General features: G+C 36.8%; 1 protein-coding gene across 2 annotated transcripts in view; it reads right to left on the bottom strand.

Moving 5' to 3' along the window:
- Positions 1-5153: 5153 nt before the first annotated feature.
- The window catches only part of RYK (receptor like tyrosine kinase), a 92093-nt gene continuing 79677 nt past the window's right edge, over positions 5154-17569 (bottom strand). For both annotated transcript variants that reach the window (XM_078071668.1, XM_036077021.2), the window contains exons 14-15: positions 7204-7340; positions 5154-6275 (exon numbers count right to left, since the gene is read on the bottom strand). In XM_078071668.1, the coding sequence (XP_077927794.1) occupies positions 6164-6275; positions 7204-7340 (249 nt within the window). In that variant the 3' untranslated portion in view covers positions 5154-6163. The remainder of the gene's footprint in view (positions 6276-7203; positions 7341-17569) is intronic.

Genomic DNA, 17569 nt, shown 5'->3' with positions numbered 1-17569 from the left:
GAAAGTCGATTAGTAGTTGCCTAGGGCTGGGAGTGGGTAATGCTAATGGATATGGGGTTCTGTTTGGAATGCTAAAAATGAATTCGATTGTGGATATAGTGAAAATCGTTAAATTGTACACTTTAAATGGGTGATACGTGAATTATATCTCAATAAAGCTGTTGAAAAAAAGCCCAATAAAATCTAATTTCCCACAATGCCTAACTGCTGCCCATGTACTATAGTTCTGGCCAGTAAGATGTTGGTGGAAATACACTATGAGAAAGCTAATAGTCTCACAAAAAGGACTTAGCTAACTCATACCTTCTGCTTTTCATCCTTTTCCCCTCTTCCTAGGTCTAGGCCTTGGGGGGGGAGTCCCTGAAAGCAAAAGCATGCTAAAGATGGCAGAGCAGCAAAAATGGAGGAGACCAGGTAATGGATGATACCCTGGAATCACCATACCAGCCCTGGTTTACCTCTTTCTGGATTTGTAATGGGAGAGAAATAAACCTCTTATTTGGTTAAGTGATTACAGTTAGATTTCTATCACTTCTAGCCAAATGCTATCCCTCATGATGCATGCCTATCTAATATTAGCCTGTGCTTATTCTTGAAGCCAAGAAGGCAAAAGGCAAAAAAGTAGACTCAGAAAGATGCAAAAAAGTTGATTTCAAATGTAACATTCAGGCACCACGAAGTCAGCTTTCTTTTTTTTTTTAAAGGTAAATAGTTATTTTATTTTCAAACTATACATGTTTTCCTCAAGCTTGATATATCCCCACGGGAGTGCTTAATCCCTCTCTAAAAATAAATCACTAAGAAATGCTTTAGTTTTGAAATGTGGGATAAACCAAGTATGAACAAATGGCATACTATCATTGCTCAAAGAATAATTTCAAATATCAATTTCCATTTCTTTTTTTTTAAATAAGTTTCTAACATCTGTTCTTTGAAGGGTTAAGAGACATTTCCCATTAAGCTCTTAAAGAACAGCACTCAGAGAGCAAACAGAGGTCTGCAGATTCAGTTTACTTATATATAAAATGTATGTACTCAATACACTTATGTACGATGTTCATGTGTCCCAAAGAATTAAGTTCAATGTTATCCTAAGCACAAAAATGAATGTAGAAACAAAAATTAACTTAATAAGCAACTATCTGTATTTTTCCTTTCTAGCCCCATAAATTATATCACCACCTTTTTATTCTATGAGGTGAGGGTAAGGGGCAGACCTGGAAAACATTCTCCCACTAAGTCAATGAATTACTTCATTTGGGGTAATTATTTTCATATACAACTCCAAATAAAGCTGACCTTGTGGACCTGTAAAACAATATGCCATTGGGTTAATTATTCCTGTGACCAAAGAAAAAGCAGGGAAAATGAAGTGAAAAGGTGGCCAAGGGATTGGGGAGGAGGGTGCTTTTAAGCCACCACTGGGGTGGGATATAGTCTTCCCTACCAATCTGTCTCTTTATTTCATGCTGTATTGGTTTTTATTACATAAAACTTAAACTCTTCGAAGTTGAATATAAACATCACATTGATAACACAGTATTTTAAATAAGAGATAATGCTTTTAAAGAATCAGCAGACTTTTTTTTAAGCCAAATTGTTCTTGTGTAAATAGTTATTTTTACTCAACTCATTAAATATTCAACCCTGCCATGTGTCAAGCACTAATTAAGCAAATGAGATTCAGACGTGAATGACATGCAAATTGCTATCCTCAAGGAATGCACAGTCAAGTGGTAAAAATAAGCCTGCATCTTACCTGTCAGAGTGCAAACCTAGGAACAAGGCTGAAAAGCAACTACAAAGCCTGGAGGAGCAGGGTAAGGTGTCAGATCGGTCTCCTGGGCGATCTGGACTGGAGTATGGCACTCTGAGAGGAGCAGCACATTCAAAGGAAAGGACACATGAAATGACACAACACATGCAGGCAGGAAGCTGTGAGTTGGTGAAGAAGCAAGAGGTGAAATTGCAGAGCAGAGCGGTTGACTTTGTGTACCTGGGAGTTGGGAACTCTATCCTGAAGGCTTTGGGAAAGTGTTAAGGGTCTAAGCAGGGACAGCAGCTCTATGCTAGGAAGCATTACTCTAGCAGAGACTGGCTGGCTGGGTGGGTTAAGGGCCAAGGCCAGTCCAGAAGTTATGGAGGCGATGGGGCAAAAGATGATGGCGGCAAGCAAGATGACCATGTTGGGTCTGAAGTCCTAAGGAAGTGAACTCAACAGAAGCTGATTTTCAAATAATGGAAACATTTAAAATTCTGTGTACTACTTCCCCGCCCCTTCACATTTCCCCCGCCAAAAATACAGCCTTTACCACAACCAAAGGGCCTGGGGCTGGAGTAGAGAGTCTTTCATGCTTGTAGATCAAATGACAAGAAAAAAGAGTGTCCCATACTGCAAAGGGATTTCTTCCCTTTATTGGATCATTCCCATTAGCCTGTGGAACATTTTGCAGTACTGTATCTTTACCTGGAAAACAAACATGCATTCCTCCCAGTCCTCCAACCCACACCCCAAATACTTCTTTGATCTCCTGTAGTTAACTGCTCCATTTCCCTTCACAGCAGAACTCTTCAATAGTGCTGACTATAGCAGGGTCTCCACTTTCCCACATTGTATTCATACTTCAGCTTGCTCCAATCCCTACTGCTTTTGTCAATAACCTCCATAATGCCAAATCCCATAGAGGCTTCTTTCTCCATTTTGAAATACTTACTTTCCTGGGCTCCCACGACACCTCATTTTCCTTTTTTTGTTGTTGCTGTTTCCAACTACAGTGGCTTCTTCTCAGTCCTTTTTTTGGTATCTCTTCTTCCTTCACTAGAGTGTTAAATGTTGAGAGAGTGTAAGACTCGGTCCTAAAACCTCCATCCATCTAAACTCTCTCCAGAGGTAAGTTTATCCAATACCATGACTCTAAATATATAGTCTACATGGCACACTCCTACATTAGTATGTTCAATGAGAACTCTTCCCTGAGCTGCAGACTCTCATCTGTCTACTTAGATAACCAACTGGCACCTCAAACATGGCCTACAACAGATAACTGATTCATTCCATCTGCCAAAGCAAAATCATGTTCCTTCTAAAGTTTTTCCATTTCCATATATAGTTTGGCCATACAACCAGATGCCCAAGCCCCAAATGAACTAGTTATCCCTGACTACTCTCTTTCATTCTCTACCCAACCCTCCAACATCCAAAGGATCTAGGTCCTATCTGTTACCTTCAAAACATGTCTCCAATCTGCCCCTTCCAATCGCCCATACTACCCAAATTGGTCCAAAACCACTGTCTCTTCTTTCCTAAACTAAGCAATAGTTTCTTAAAGAGTCTTATTACTTTCCCCCTTGCCTCCCTAAAACTCAATCTTTACAAAAGACCTGGCATAATATTTTTTAAATGACAAGTCAGATCATATCACTCCCTTATTTAAAAAAATCCTTGAATGAAAAATTCCATTTTATTTAGAATAAAATATGTGCCCTCATGGCTTACAAGGCCCTGCTGCTCTCTGTTCCTGTGTCTCCCAGACCTCATCTGGTACCCTTCCATCCCTAACTACATTCTAGCCACACTGGCCTCTGTCCTCTTCTTTGGCAGCAGTAGCTGGAAGATGAGCAGGTAGGGCCAAGTCTAGAGGGCAGCTCATTCCTGCTTTAAGGTCTCTGCAATTGTGTCCCTTCAGCCTAGATCTTCTCATAGCTGACCTTTTGTCATTCAGATCTCAGCTCAAATGCCACCTGCTCAGAGAAGCCTAGCTAAATATTACACCTAAAGTTCTTTTCTATGATACTGTTCTTGTTTTTCATAGCACTTACCAAAATCTTACTTATGTTCATTATCTGCTTCTCCCAACCAGAATGTAAAACCTAGAAATGGAGGAACCTCATCTCTCCTATTCCCTGCATATTGAGAGCCAGACAAACAGTGGGCACTCAATAAATACACATGTATTGAATGAATAACCCAATCTTCCTTACTTCTACAAATAAAATTTTCTTACAATGGGGGTGTTATAAGAAAGGACAGACTGCAATAGAGCTCTAGGTCATTAGAGCCAGCTTGTAATACCACATCAGTGCCTTGTTAATTTGCTTCTTTCCTATAAAAAGTATATTTTCTGCAAAATCTCTTCAGTAATATTCACACCTACAACAAAACAATTGGAAGAAGACCAGCCACAGAAATCTTATAACTGCCCTTTTCATCGAAGTCAATGACTCCAAGTAGCTCAGCAAGAAAAATCTATTTAAAGTCTTAAACCACCTACTAAAACAAATGCACATACATAAAATGAAACAGCTTACAAACACAAAAAGATAAGGTTAAAGGCATCACACATCCCAGCAAACTGAGAGCACCTCTGAGAGCAACTGCTAATTTGGGATCAAAGATGTCAGCACTTTTTCTTTTGAACTGATCTTATACAAAGAACTGTGGTATCTCAACAATGCAATAACCTGAACACAAAATAGAATGCACTGAATGCTGGAAGGGATGCTACACTTGAACCATTCTATGTGCATAATACATATAAGAACCAAATAAATATTTGTTGATTGAATGCCTTCTAAGATTACAGGTTGTGAACAAAAACACTTATAACTTACAAAGAGTTCAAAGAGCTTTTAGAAAACTGGACATTCAGGGGGCTGAGTATTTCATAAAACCAAAGAACCAGTATTATTAATAAATGGTACTCAGAAAAATCATGTTCTTGGCTTGCTTTTGACAGAGCATGTGTTGTGTGAGCTATTTTTCCAGATGTGCTGAATCACGAAACTTCTTTAATAATGGCAAAGGCTCCAACTGCTGTGCATTCTTCCTAATATACCTATGAGGATGGGAGTAGAGGCAGGCACCGGTAGGCCTAACTATTTAGGAGGCTCATTCAACTCTGCCTTAGGTCAACTACAACCAAGCATAAACACATACATATCCCTCATTTAATGGCTCTGGAGAAAAGTTCCAAAGTTGTAATATTTCCTTGTAATAATGATCCCAAATTATTAGAACTTGGAGGTTAAGTAGAGTCAGCTGCAACTGTGTTAGGGCTTAGGAGCCTGACTACATGGGTATCTATCTAGATGGCACATGTTCAAAGACTTACCAAACACAACCAATCATTCATTATGAACAATATTTTCCATACTATTATAAAACAAATCCTTTAATTTTTCAAGTGTTTTAAGAAACAACTTTATACTTAAGTCAGCCTTAAAGCACAAAATTTACCAGTTTACTTTTTTGTTTGTTTTTTACACTACCCAGAACAACTGAAGCACCGCCTCTGTGCATAGCACTATTCTAGGTGCAATAAAAGGGATTCTTAACCTTAGAAACATGATTTCACTTTCTGGAATAGTGTTATCTCCTTTCCCAGAGAGTAAAAAATAAATAAAATCACTATTGTTTACTACTGACTAACCTGCCCGAAGCATACTTCTGGTCATGGAAAATTTAAGTGTTTCAATGAATTCAGCTTCTACTTCCCCCAAAATAAGAAAGCAGAAATAATTTTCATTAAAAAAATAAAAAAGAAACAGTTTCCCACAAAAGGATAGTTTCTAAGGGTTTTTTAAAATTTCTGTCCCCTAGCTTTTAAGTTTTCTTCCTCCAATATTGCCTTTTCCTATACAAGGCAAACTAGACATCTTTTTATGCTGTTTTCCTTTTCCTAAGAAAAAGTAATGTATTCTGAAGACAAACCATTCCCAAGACTAGTGATAAATATTAAAAAAAAAAAAAACAAAAAACTTTAAAGGTGAATCACCTACATTACCTTGATGAAGTAAAAAAATAAAAAAGCAGTTGGCACTAAGATAGCTATTCCAAGTATCTGTGTTTAAACAATTTTTAAAACTGTTTATTTTGTAAGAACGTATCCCTAGTCCAAAGTAACTATGTTTTAAAAAATTTTGGGCCAGAAAATTTACAAAAACCTTTTCAGTTCAACCTAATAAAAATGATATCTAGAAAATATTCCACATTATTAAGTCTGTCTTTAAAAGTTCAGATTCTAAAGCATTCCTAAGGCACGGTGTTCCGGAAGACATATGTGCTTCTGCTGGTGTTGCGTGACGTACAAAGCATCCATGACTGGTTCCAAGGGAGCCCCGACAGGCACCGTGCTCCTGATGCCATGGGACTATGAGAGGAGAGTCAGACATAGGCCCCCAGGGCTGCGTGGAACTCCGTGAGACACTGTACCAGCTGCTGGAACTTGGGCCTCTCCTCCGGGTCTAAGGCCCAGCAACAAGCCATCACAGCAAATCTGCAGTGACAAAAATGGGAAATTGGGCTAATGATGCTACAGTACTCCTAATCTTTAGGTCAATTCGATGCCAGTTGTTTTCTGTCTAAAGGTGGGCATGGGGAGAATGACATATTAAAAATCAATGAATATTACTGTATGTTGGCAGTTCTAAAATGAAAAGAAACTAAAACACGTTATCTGGATTTTATGTGTGGGTTTCAATTCTTCATGACATCGTATCAAAATACATCAGCAAATATAGAGATTTCATGTAAATCCCTAAAACACAGACAAAATAACAACCTGTGTTTTCTGGAGAAAGAACTTAGAGGAAGAGGAAGATTAATCTAAGCTCTAAGCACACTGGATCTGCAGTACTATCAGTGCAAAAGTTGCCACCTCACCATGGTATAGAAACCTTCAGGGGATTCAGGAAGCAAGACCACAGTCATCTGTGCACTCAATCACCCCTCAATAGCCTCCTGCCCACCCTACTCCCTTTATATGGGAAGATTATCTACATGAGGAAGGCAGGAAACAGGAACTATCTCAGCCTGGAACATTTTTCTTACATATCAGTTGACACCAAATGGCAAGGCAAGATGACAATGAGAAAGGCTTTCTATAACTAAGGCTGTATCAGTAAAAGTCGGATACACACTCTATATAGAATAACTAACCCAGTACTCAGTATTTTCTTACTATGTACATTATTGGTCTCTCAGATTAGACTAAATACTACAAATATAAGAACTAAAAAATGTTCTAATGTCAAATGTATTAAAGAGTGAATGAGTCTGGCTGACTCTGTGGTTCTCCATGAGTCTAATTCAAGTCCAAAGAGTCATTACTCTCCAAAGGGAAGTCTCTGTATGAATACGGACACCGGCTCTTCTAGTATCATAAATGGAATGAAACCCATGCCTTCAAGCTCAGAGAAACTCACAGCTCATCAGGACAGTTGATTGGCTGGGCTATTCGGTAACCATCTTTCAGGTATGCGGCCATCTCAAAGGGATCAATGTCCACATAGGGCGTCTGGCCCAGAGTCATGAGCTCCCACAGTGTCACTCCGAAGGCCCACTGAGGAGAGAAGGAGAAACACAATGAGGGAAGGGACCAGGTATGGACCAAAAATAGCACCCAACTCTTAAGGAAAGCAAAATATTATCTACAAAAAGAAGTCTACCATAACTAGTTAGTTTCTCTTGCTGGGACAGAAAAGAGCCTTTTAATGAATGCACCCTTTAATAGGAATATCATTATTATATATTCTAAGGTAATTAGATCCCTTGGAAAGAATGGTTTTTACTGTTGATTACAAGACCAACTACCCCAAACAGCTAATTATGTCTAATATTTTCCTAATATGAAAAATCCGTTATATTAAATAACTATAGCTAGTCTGTATAATTGAGAAGTGGAAAATGATTATAACTTTAGCCTAACTGGAGGGAAGAGCACTCTGAATAAGTTAAATATGTAAATTGTGTAAAACACAAGATGTCTTGGATTTTTACTATATTCAAATAATTTAAATTAACAGATGAAAGCATCCTGAAAAAATACCTTCTAACCTTGCTTGAGTAAAAGATCAGATTTATTTAAAATCAACATGTGAACTATTGGTAGGAACAGAAATCAGAAGCAGTGACGAGAGTGTTCATTCATGGTCCAACCAGAGCTCCCCATTTTGGCCCAGCTGTGGTTATACTGGCTCATAGGGATTGTGCAGAGGGCAGGCAACGTGTCTACACAGAGTTACTGCCATGCAGCCAGAAAGGACTCAGAGTAGGGACTCCTGCTGATCTGCTGCCACACATGAACCCTGAGGTGAGAACAGCTGAAGCTGGATGAGGAGGAAGGTATCATTTTGATGAGTCCCTTCTGTTCGAGACATTTTGAATCCTTTATCTCCATCTAATTTTCACAACAAACCTGTGAGAAGCACTGGTAGCCCAATTTTACAGGTAAGAAAACTGAGGCTCAGAGAGGTAATTGGCCCAAAAGACAAAATTTTTTAATGAATGAAGGAGAAAGAAATAGAGAAAAGGAAAAAACACAAGTCAAAAACAAGTCTGTTTACAAGATCTGAGCATAGCGCATTAAATTTTAAGTAATTATTTTTCAATAATAACAAAATCCAGAAATACTCCCTAAAATAAACAGGTTGTTTTTTAAAAAACTTGTGTTAGTGAACAATGGTTTTATTTCTTATTATAATCTATGAAAACAAAACAAAACAAAAAACCCAGTGGACAGACATTTTTAGGATATTTAAAAAATTATCAATGGGGAATTCTATACCAAACCAAAATATACTTCAAAAATGAAGGCAAAAATACAGATTTTTTTAGACAAAAAGAAGCTGAGATGGAAATTTGGATCTACAAAGAAAATGAATTGTATTAAAAACATGAGTAACAATTAGATATTTTTTCTTATTTTCAAGTTTCTTTAATAGATTGTTTAAAGTAAAAATAGTAACAATGTATTGTATGATTTATAATGTATACAGTAGGTAAAATGTATGCCCATAGTAGCATAAAGGATGGAAGAAGATGATAAATGGCAATATTTTAAGTGCTTATATTAAACATGAATGGTATAATATTATTTGAAAGTAGGGGGTATATCATAAACTCTAGGACAGGTTTCTCAACCTCAGCACTATGTATATTGTGGGGTGCATAATTCTTTGTTGTGAGAAGCTATCCCATACCTTGTGGGATGTTTAACAATATCCCTGGTCTCTACTCACTAGATGCCCCAAGTGTAAAAACTGAAAATACCTCCAGGTATTACCAAATGTCCCCTGGTGGGGAGGACAAAATTGCCCCAGTTGAGAACCACTAAGTTAGATTAATCAAAGAAAATAAAGGACACAAATTACTGATATCAGAAATGAAAGAGGGACCATCCTTATATCAAAAAATACAAACTTGACTTTACAACATTAAGTTCACTAATTTAGATGAAATGAACAAATTCCTCAAAAGACATAAATTACCAATAGATGTAAGAATAAAAAGAAAACTTATGTAGCTTATATCTATTAAAGAAACTGAATTCAGGGCGCCTGGGTGGCTCAGTCAGTTAAGCGTCTGCCTTTGGCTCAGGTCATGATTTCGGGGTCCCAGAATGGAGCCCTGCTCAGCGGGGAGCCTGCTTCTCCTTCTCCCTCTCTCAAATAAATAAATAAAATCTTTTAAAAAAAAAAAAGGAAAGAAAGAAAGAAAAGAAATTGAATTGTAGTTAAAAATCTTTTCACAAAGAAAACTACATCCTGTTTCACTAGGTGAATTCCAACAAACTTGAAAGAAAAAAAATAGGACAAATTTATATGAGTTTCCTAGGGCTGCCATAATGAAGTACCACAAACTAGGGAGCTTAAACAACAATATGTATTATCCCACAGTTCTGGAGTCTAGAAGTTCAAAATCAAGGTGTTGCCAAGGCTTTGCACCCTCTAAAACTCATAGGGAAGGATCCTTCCTTGCTCACGCCCAGCTTCTGGTGGTAGCCAGAAGTCCTTAGTGCTCCTTGGCTTGTAGATGCAGCCCTTCACGCTCTGCCTCCGTGTTCACAAACATTTTCCCCTCACATGTCTGTATCTCTTCTTGTAAGGGATACTAGTCATGCTGGATTAAGGTCCACCCTAATTGAGTATGACCTCATCTTAATATTTTATCTGCAAAGACTTTTTTTCCAAATAATGTCACATTCTAAGGTACTGGGGATTAGGACTTCAACCTATTTTTTCAGGGGACACAATTCAACCTACAACACAATCTTACACAAACTCTTTCAAAAAACAGAAGAAGGGGAATATTTCCCAACTCATTTTGAAGCCGGCATGCCCTTAAATACCAAAACCAAAAAGTTAAGTCTTTGGAACTTAGTATTTTTTCATTAACAGTTCATTAGGGTGGAGCAATGCCCATCCCAGAGGTCTGTGTTTTTGAAAGGGGTAGGGGGAGGAGAGGAAGGGAGGAACAGATGGGAATGGATGTATAGTTTTAAAATCTCCACAGAGGGGCGCCTGGGTGGCAAAGTCAGTTAAGCGTCTGACTCTTCATTTTAGCTCAGGTTGTGATCTCGGGGTCATGGGAGCCCCACATCAGGCTCTGCACTCAGCGCAGAATCTGCTTGGGGTTCTCTCTCCCCCTGCCCCTCCTGCTTGTGTTCTCGATCTCTGAGATAAAGAAATAAATTTAAAAAAAAAATCTCCATACAGAGCCTATTGGAATTTTCCTTAAAACTACTGGTTTAAGGGGCGCCTGGGTGGCTCAGTCGGTTAAGCATCTGCCTTTGGCTCAGGTCACGATCCCACGGTCCTGGGGTCGAGCCCCGCGTTGGGCTCCCTGCTCAGTGGGGAGCCTGCTTCTCCCTCTCCCTCTGCCGCTCCCCCAGCTTATGCTCCCTCTGTCAAATAAAAAAAAAAAAATCTTAAACAAACAAACAACTACTGGTTTAAAAATGGAAAAATGATTTCAAATTAATAAAAGTTAAAGGAAGGTGCCTGCATACATCCAGGTATCTGTCTATCTTAAAAGTGTACTCTAGGTAAACTTTTAATAATAACAATGATTAGTAATGCTTAATTTTAAAACTCGTGTCTAATTTCCACATGGAAGGTAGTTCACTACTCTGATGGAACAGAGCCCAAGAAAGTAAAACTGGTTGGGTGTTCCCACCCCTTCTCCATGAAATGAGATGGATCTGTTCTTATTCACCGATTGTGGCAGCAGCTGTGAAAAAGGAATAATCAATCCAAACTAGATTTTGGAGGAAGAAACAATGGGAATTAGTAACAAGTGGATACTGCCATTTTGTACACAGGGTCTAACCCCATCCACTGACAAGGGAGGTACACTCTAACAACTCCCAACTCTAAGGGACCTTCACAGTAATGCTGCTGATATCTGAGATACGGAAGGTACAAAGGTACGAAACAGTATAATCTGTATAAGCTGATTTAAAAAAAATTACTTCTTTCACATTGTTTTGTTCACATTATTAACGCTAAGCATCCACCTAAGGTTCTCATATTACATTGCAACACTAAAAAACACCAAAATGAAGAACAATAAAGCCAAAGGGTACACTGCAGTTTCATTTCCTTAAAAGCCAACAAAAGTGATTAATTACATGTTGGCTCACCAACTCTTTAAAAAAAAAAATCAAGACCAAATAGCACAAGGATGATTTGTGGAAAAACTGCTCTCTAAAGTCTTCCGATAACTAAGCCATTTAAAATTTAGACAGACTTATTCTATAATTTCCTTTTGTTTGACGTCGTTGGAAAGGGGGCAATAAGGTCAAGCTGTTTTTTCCAGAGTTTTATGAAAGGCTGCTGCTATATCCGTTTAAAGAACATTTAGAGAATAACAATGTTTTTTTATTCATCTTATTCCTCTTCTCCCAATTTGTTATTTTATAGCTTCTATATAGGATATGAAACTTTTTTTCACTAACAACATATACTGATGTGAGCTGTCAAAGTACATAAATAAGATTCTTTTTTACTCTTTAATGTAATATTAACTAATGCTGGGGCTATTAAGAGATTTCCATTCTGTTACTTCAGGAATTTATAAGGCAAGGCTGACCTCAGTATACTACAGACTGCTGAGAAACGAATTCTGTCCATTTCTAAAGGGTCTCATCTGACCACAATAAAAGCAGCACCATCAGGTGTCTTAGGACTAGCCCTTCTGTTAATACTAGAAACCTAACATCCCCTTCTCACACATGGAAATGGTATTCAGATGACCAAAGTGCAATTAATTTAATCTGGGTCAAGTGCTTTCCAAGCTTGACTAATGAGAAGAATCATCTAGAGTGTCTGTTACAAGTACAGATTCCTCAGTCCTATCCTAGTAATTCTGAAGCCCGGAACTCAGTATTTTAAAGAAGAGTCTTGGGGCGCCTGGGTGGCTCAGTCGTTAAGCGTCTGCCTTCGGCTCGGGTCATGGTCCCAGGGTCCTGGGATCGGGCCCTACATCGGGCTCCCTGCTCAGCGGGAGTCTGCTTCTCCCTCTCCCACCCCCCCTGCTTGTGTTCCCTCTCTTGCTGTGTCTCTTTCAAATAAAAAATCTTTAAAAAAAATAAAAATAAAAATAAAGAAGAGTCTTTGTTCAGTCTTAAGATCTAGCAAATTTAGAAACTAATCTTAGATGTGTTAGCAGTAGTGGTCAGATAACAAAGATAGTTTTTATTTTTATTTTAGTATGGCTGACATTCAATAAAATGCACATAAAGTGCTCAATTTGGTAAGTTCTGATATATGTATACACTCCTGCAACTATTGCCACAATTAAGACAATGAACATATCCATCACCTCCAAAAGATTCTTCCTGCTCTAGAATCCTTTCCTCCTGGCCCTCCCCACCACCACCCCTATGGTTCCCAAGTAACCATTAATCTGCTTTCCGTCACTAGTTCACATTTTCTAGAATTTTATATAAATGCAATCATTCAAACAGTACACTTCTTTGCCTAGCTTCTTTCACTTAGAATAATGATTCTGGCATTCATCCATGACACAGCATGCACTGACAGTCCATCCCTTTCATTGTTGAATAGCAGTCCATTATATGAATATAGCAGCTTGTTTATCCAAATGATGGACATTTGATTATTTCCAGGTTTAGTCACTGAAAGCTGTTATAGACATCTGTGTACAAGTATTGGTAAGGATATATGCTTTCATTTATCTAGGAGCAAAATGACTGGATATGGTAGATATATTTAACTTTTGGGGGGCGGGCAGGGGAAGGGAGAGAGAGAATTTTAAGTAGGCTCCACACTGGGCCTCACAACCTTGAGATCATGACCCTAGCCAAAATCAAGAGTTGGAGGTTTAGCTGACTGAGCCACCCAAGTGCTCTGGATGTTTAACTTTTTAAGAAACTGCCAAACTGTTTTCCAAGGTGAATGTACCTAGGTATTAGAATTCCCGCAGCAGCGTAAGAAAGCTACAGTTCCTCCATATCCTTGCAAACACTTGTCTTTAATTTTAGCCATACAAATGGGTGTGTAATGCTATCTCACTGTGGTTTTACTTTGCGTTCTCCAAATGACTAATGAATTTGATATTTTCATGTGCTTGTCATTTGTATATCTTCATTGGTGAAGCATCTCTTCAAATATTTTGCCCATTTTTGTTACTGAGTTTAAAAAATTCTTTATATATTTTGTATGTATTTACCAGATGTGTATGATTTGCAAATATTTTCTCTGAGTATGACTTGTCTTTTCATTCTCTGAATACTGTATTTCAAAGAGCATAAGTTTTTAAATTTTGACAGCCTGTTTTGTTCTTCCAGGGATCTTGATTTGGTGTCCTAAGAAATCTTTGCTTAACACAAATTTCCAAAGGATTTTCTTCTTTGTTCTCTTCTAAAAGTGCTATAGTTTTAGATTTTACATTCAAATCTTTGATCTATTTTGAGTTAATTTTTATATATGTGTAGCAAGGTTTGGATCAAAGTTCATTTTTTTGTTGGATATCCAACTGCTCTAGGACTGTTTAAAAGATAATCCTTTCTCCACCAAATTGCCTTTGCACTTTTTTGCAAATTAATTGTCCATACATATGTGAGTCAACTTTTAGGTATTCTGTTCTGTTTAACTGGTCTACCTTCATGCCAACATTACACTGTCTTGATTAGTGTAATTTTTAATCAGACCTCCAACTTCTTTTTTCTCAAAGCTGTTTTGGCTACTATAGATCCTCTGCATTTCCATATCAATTTTAGACTCAATCTGTCAATTTCTACCCCAAAAATTAAAAGCCTGCAAATATTTTCTTTGGGACTATGTTAAAATCTATAGATCAATTTGGAGAAAACTAACATCTTAATATTGAGATTTCTGATCAATAAATAATGGTATAGCTCTCCATTTATATAGGCCTTTAATTTCTCTCAATAATGTGTTATAGTTTTCATTATGTAGATATTTCACATTTTTGTCAGATATATTCCTAAGAATTTCATATTTTTGGATGCTTTTATGTTTTTATTTTTTTAATAAAGATTTTATTTACTTATTTGACAGAGAGAGACAAAGCGAGAGAAGGAAAACAAGCAGGGGGAGTGGCAGAAGGAGAAGCAGGCTCCCCGCTGAGCAGGGAGCCCGATGAGGGGCTCCATCCCAGGAGCCTGGGATCATGACCTGAGCCGAAGGCAGACGCTTAACGACTGAGCCACCCAGGTGCCTGCTTTTATAAAGTTTTTAAAAAACTTAGGGAAAGAAAACAATATGGAGGTTCCTCAAAAAATTAAAAATAGATCTACATAATCTGGTAATTCCACTACTAGGTATACCCAAAAGAAATGAAAACAGTATTTTGAAGAGACAGATGCACCCCTATGTTGACTGCAGCATTATTCACAATAGCCAAGATATGGGAACAACCTAAATGCCCATCTACCAATTAATGCATAACAAAGATGCGGTATATGCACAACAGAATATTATTCAGTCATGAGGAAGGATATCCAGCCATTTGCAACAGTATGGATGGACCTTGAATATATTATGCTAAGTGAGATAAAGCAGACAAAGACAAGTAATATATGATATTTATATGTGGAATCTAAAAAAGTCAAACTCATGAAAAATAGAGAGTAAAATGGTGGTTACCAGGGGATGACGGGCGAGAGGATAAAACTGATGTTGTTTAAGGGTACAAACTTGCAATGAGTAATAAATAAGCCACAGTGATCTAATGCATAGTATAATAAATATAGACAATAATATTATACTATAATTACATAACATGATACCACTACAACAATCATTACAATATATAAATGTATCCAAGTAACATGTTGTAACCTTAAATTTACAAGGTTATATGTCAAATATATGCAATAAGAATGATCCAAAAAAACTTTTAATTTCTGATTTTTCATTATTTGTATATAGAAATACAACTGATTTTTACACATTGATCTAGTATCCTAATCTGTTTAAACTCACTTATTAGTTTTAGTAACTATTTTGTATATCACACCGAATTTTCTTCATAGATGATCATGTTGTCCACAAATACTTACTTTTTCCTATCCAATCTTTCCTTGTTTTTTTTTTTTTTTCCCCCTTTTCTTGCCTTAGTGCACTGGCTAGGACCTCAAGTACAACACTGAGGAGAAGTGATAGAGAGTGGGCGTCCTTGTCTTCTTTCTTTTATTAGGTAAAATAATTCAGTATTAATAATTAAGTATAATGTTAGCAATAGGTGTTTTTGGTTTTGGTAGATGCTCTTTATCAGATTGAGAAAGTTCTCTTCTATTCCTATATTGCTGAGAATTTTTATTAGGAATGAATTGAGGATTTTTTCCTAATACTTCTTCTGCATCTACTGAGATGATCATATAATTTTTCTTTTTTAGTATATTAATACAGTATATTGCACTGCTTGATTTTCAAATGGTAAAACAAACTTGTATTCTTGGAATAAAGCCTATATGGCCATAATATGATTTTTAAACTATACTTTGGACTCTATTTGCTAAACTTTTGTTTAGAATTTTTGCATCCACGATCATGAGAAATAATGATCTATAGTTTTCTTTTCTTCTCGCCGTCTGGTGCTACTTCAAAGTAGTGCTGACCTCATAGAATGAATTAGAAAGTATTCTCCTCAATTTTCTGAAAGAGAGTGTATAAAATTTGTATTATTTCCTCCTTAAATGTTTGGGATGCCAGTGCCCTAAAACTCACTCTGGACCCAGAGTTTTCTCTTTCAGGCAGGTTTTTAACTAAACATTCCATTTCTTTAATAGATACAGGGCTATTCAGATCTTCTACTTCTTGAATGAGCTCTGAAAGTTATTTTGCAAAGAATTTGTCCATTTCACCTAAGTGTCTGAATTTACTGGGAAAAAGTTGTTCATAATCTTATTACCAAATACCTGTGAGAATCTGTAATGCTATCACCTTTCTCATTCACTACATTGTTAATTTGCAACATATTTCTTTTTTCCTGATTAGTCTGGTGAGAGATTTATCAAAAATAGTATTCTGACAATTAAGCACTGGTTTCACTGATTTTCTCTACTGTTTTTCTCTTTCGTATTTCACTGACTTCTGTCTATATTATTTCTTTTCATCTGCCTACTTGCAGTTTAATTTGCTCTTTTTCTAGTTTCTTAAGATAAAAACTAGGTCACTGATTTGAGACTTTTCTAATATTGATGTTTAATAGTATATATATTCCCCCTTTGAGCAGCATCCCCCAAACTTTGAAATACTGTTATTTTTTTCATTCAATTCTAAATACTTCATAATTTCTCTTTTGATTTTTTCTTTGGCACATGGGTTATTTGGAAGTCTATTATTTAGTTTTAAATATTTGGGAATTTTCTAGATTCCTATTTTTGATTTCTAATTTAATTTCACTGTGTTCACAAAACCCTATTTTGTATGAAATGAATCTTTTTATATTCACTGACTTGCTTTATGGCCCAGAATACGGTCTATCTTAGTAAATATTCCATGTGCATTTGAAAAGAATATGGATTCTGCTGTTGTTGGGTGGAGTTAGATTAAGTTGGTTGATACTGTCATTCAAATCTAAATCCTTAACGATTTTCTATTTTATCAATGAGAGAGGGGGCACTGAAATGTATTCAATTATCTTTTAAAGAGATTTAAATAATAAGAAAAAAACATATATTTATGCATAAAGTTACCATTTCTGGTGCTCTCTGTTCCTTTGTATAGATCCGTATTTCCATCTAGTATCATTGGTTCCTAAAGGACTTTTTTTAAACATTTTTTGTAATATGGGTTTGCTGATGACAATTATTTCAGCTTTGGTATTTCTAAAAAAGTCTTTATTTCCCCTTCATTTTTCAAAGATATTTTCCCTGGTCATAGAATTCTATGTTCACAGGATTTTTTCTTACAGTACTTTAAAAATGTTTAACTGTTCTCGCCCTTGCACGGCTTCCAATGAGAAATTTGCTGCCATCCTTTTCTTGGTTCCTTTCTGTATTAACATGTTTTCTTTTGTTTTTTTCCCCCGGCTGCTTTTAAGATTTTCTCTTTATCACTAATTTGAGCAATTTGATTATAATGCACTATGGTTTAGTTTCTTCTTGCTTCTTGGATTTGGGGTTTGTTCAGTTCTTAGATCTGTGGGTTTATAGTTTTCACCAAATGTGGAAACATTTCAGCCTGTATTTCTTACTCTTTCTGTCCCTCCCTTTCACTCTGTGAACCCCAATTACACATATATTCAGCAACGTGAAGTTGTCCCAATGAGAGATCCTTCTTCAAGAATTTCCTGTATCTT

Source organism: Halichoerus grypus, chromosome 1 (assembly GCF_964656455.1).
Source record: "Halichoerus grypus chromosome 1, mHalGry1.hap1.1, whole genome shotgun sequence".
NCBI classification, from domain to species: domain Eukaryota; kingdom Metazoa; phylum Chordata; class Mammalia; order Carnivora; family Phocidae; genus Halichoerus; species Halichoerus grypus.
Note: the sequence above shows the minus strand (reverse complement) of the source record. Positions and strands in the feature narration are given on the sequence as shown.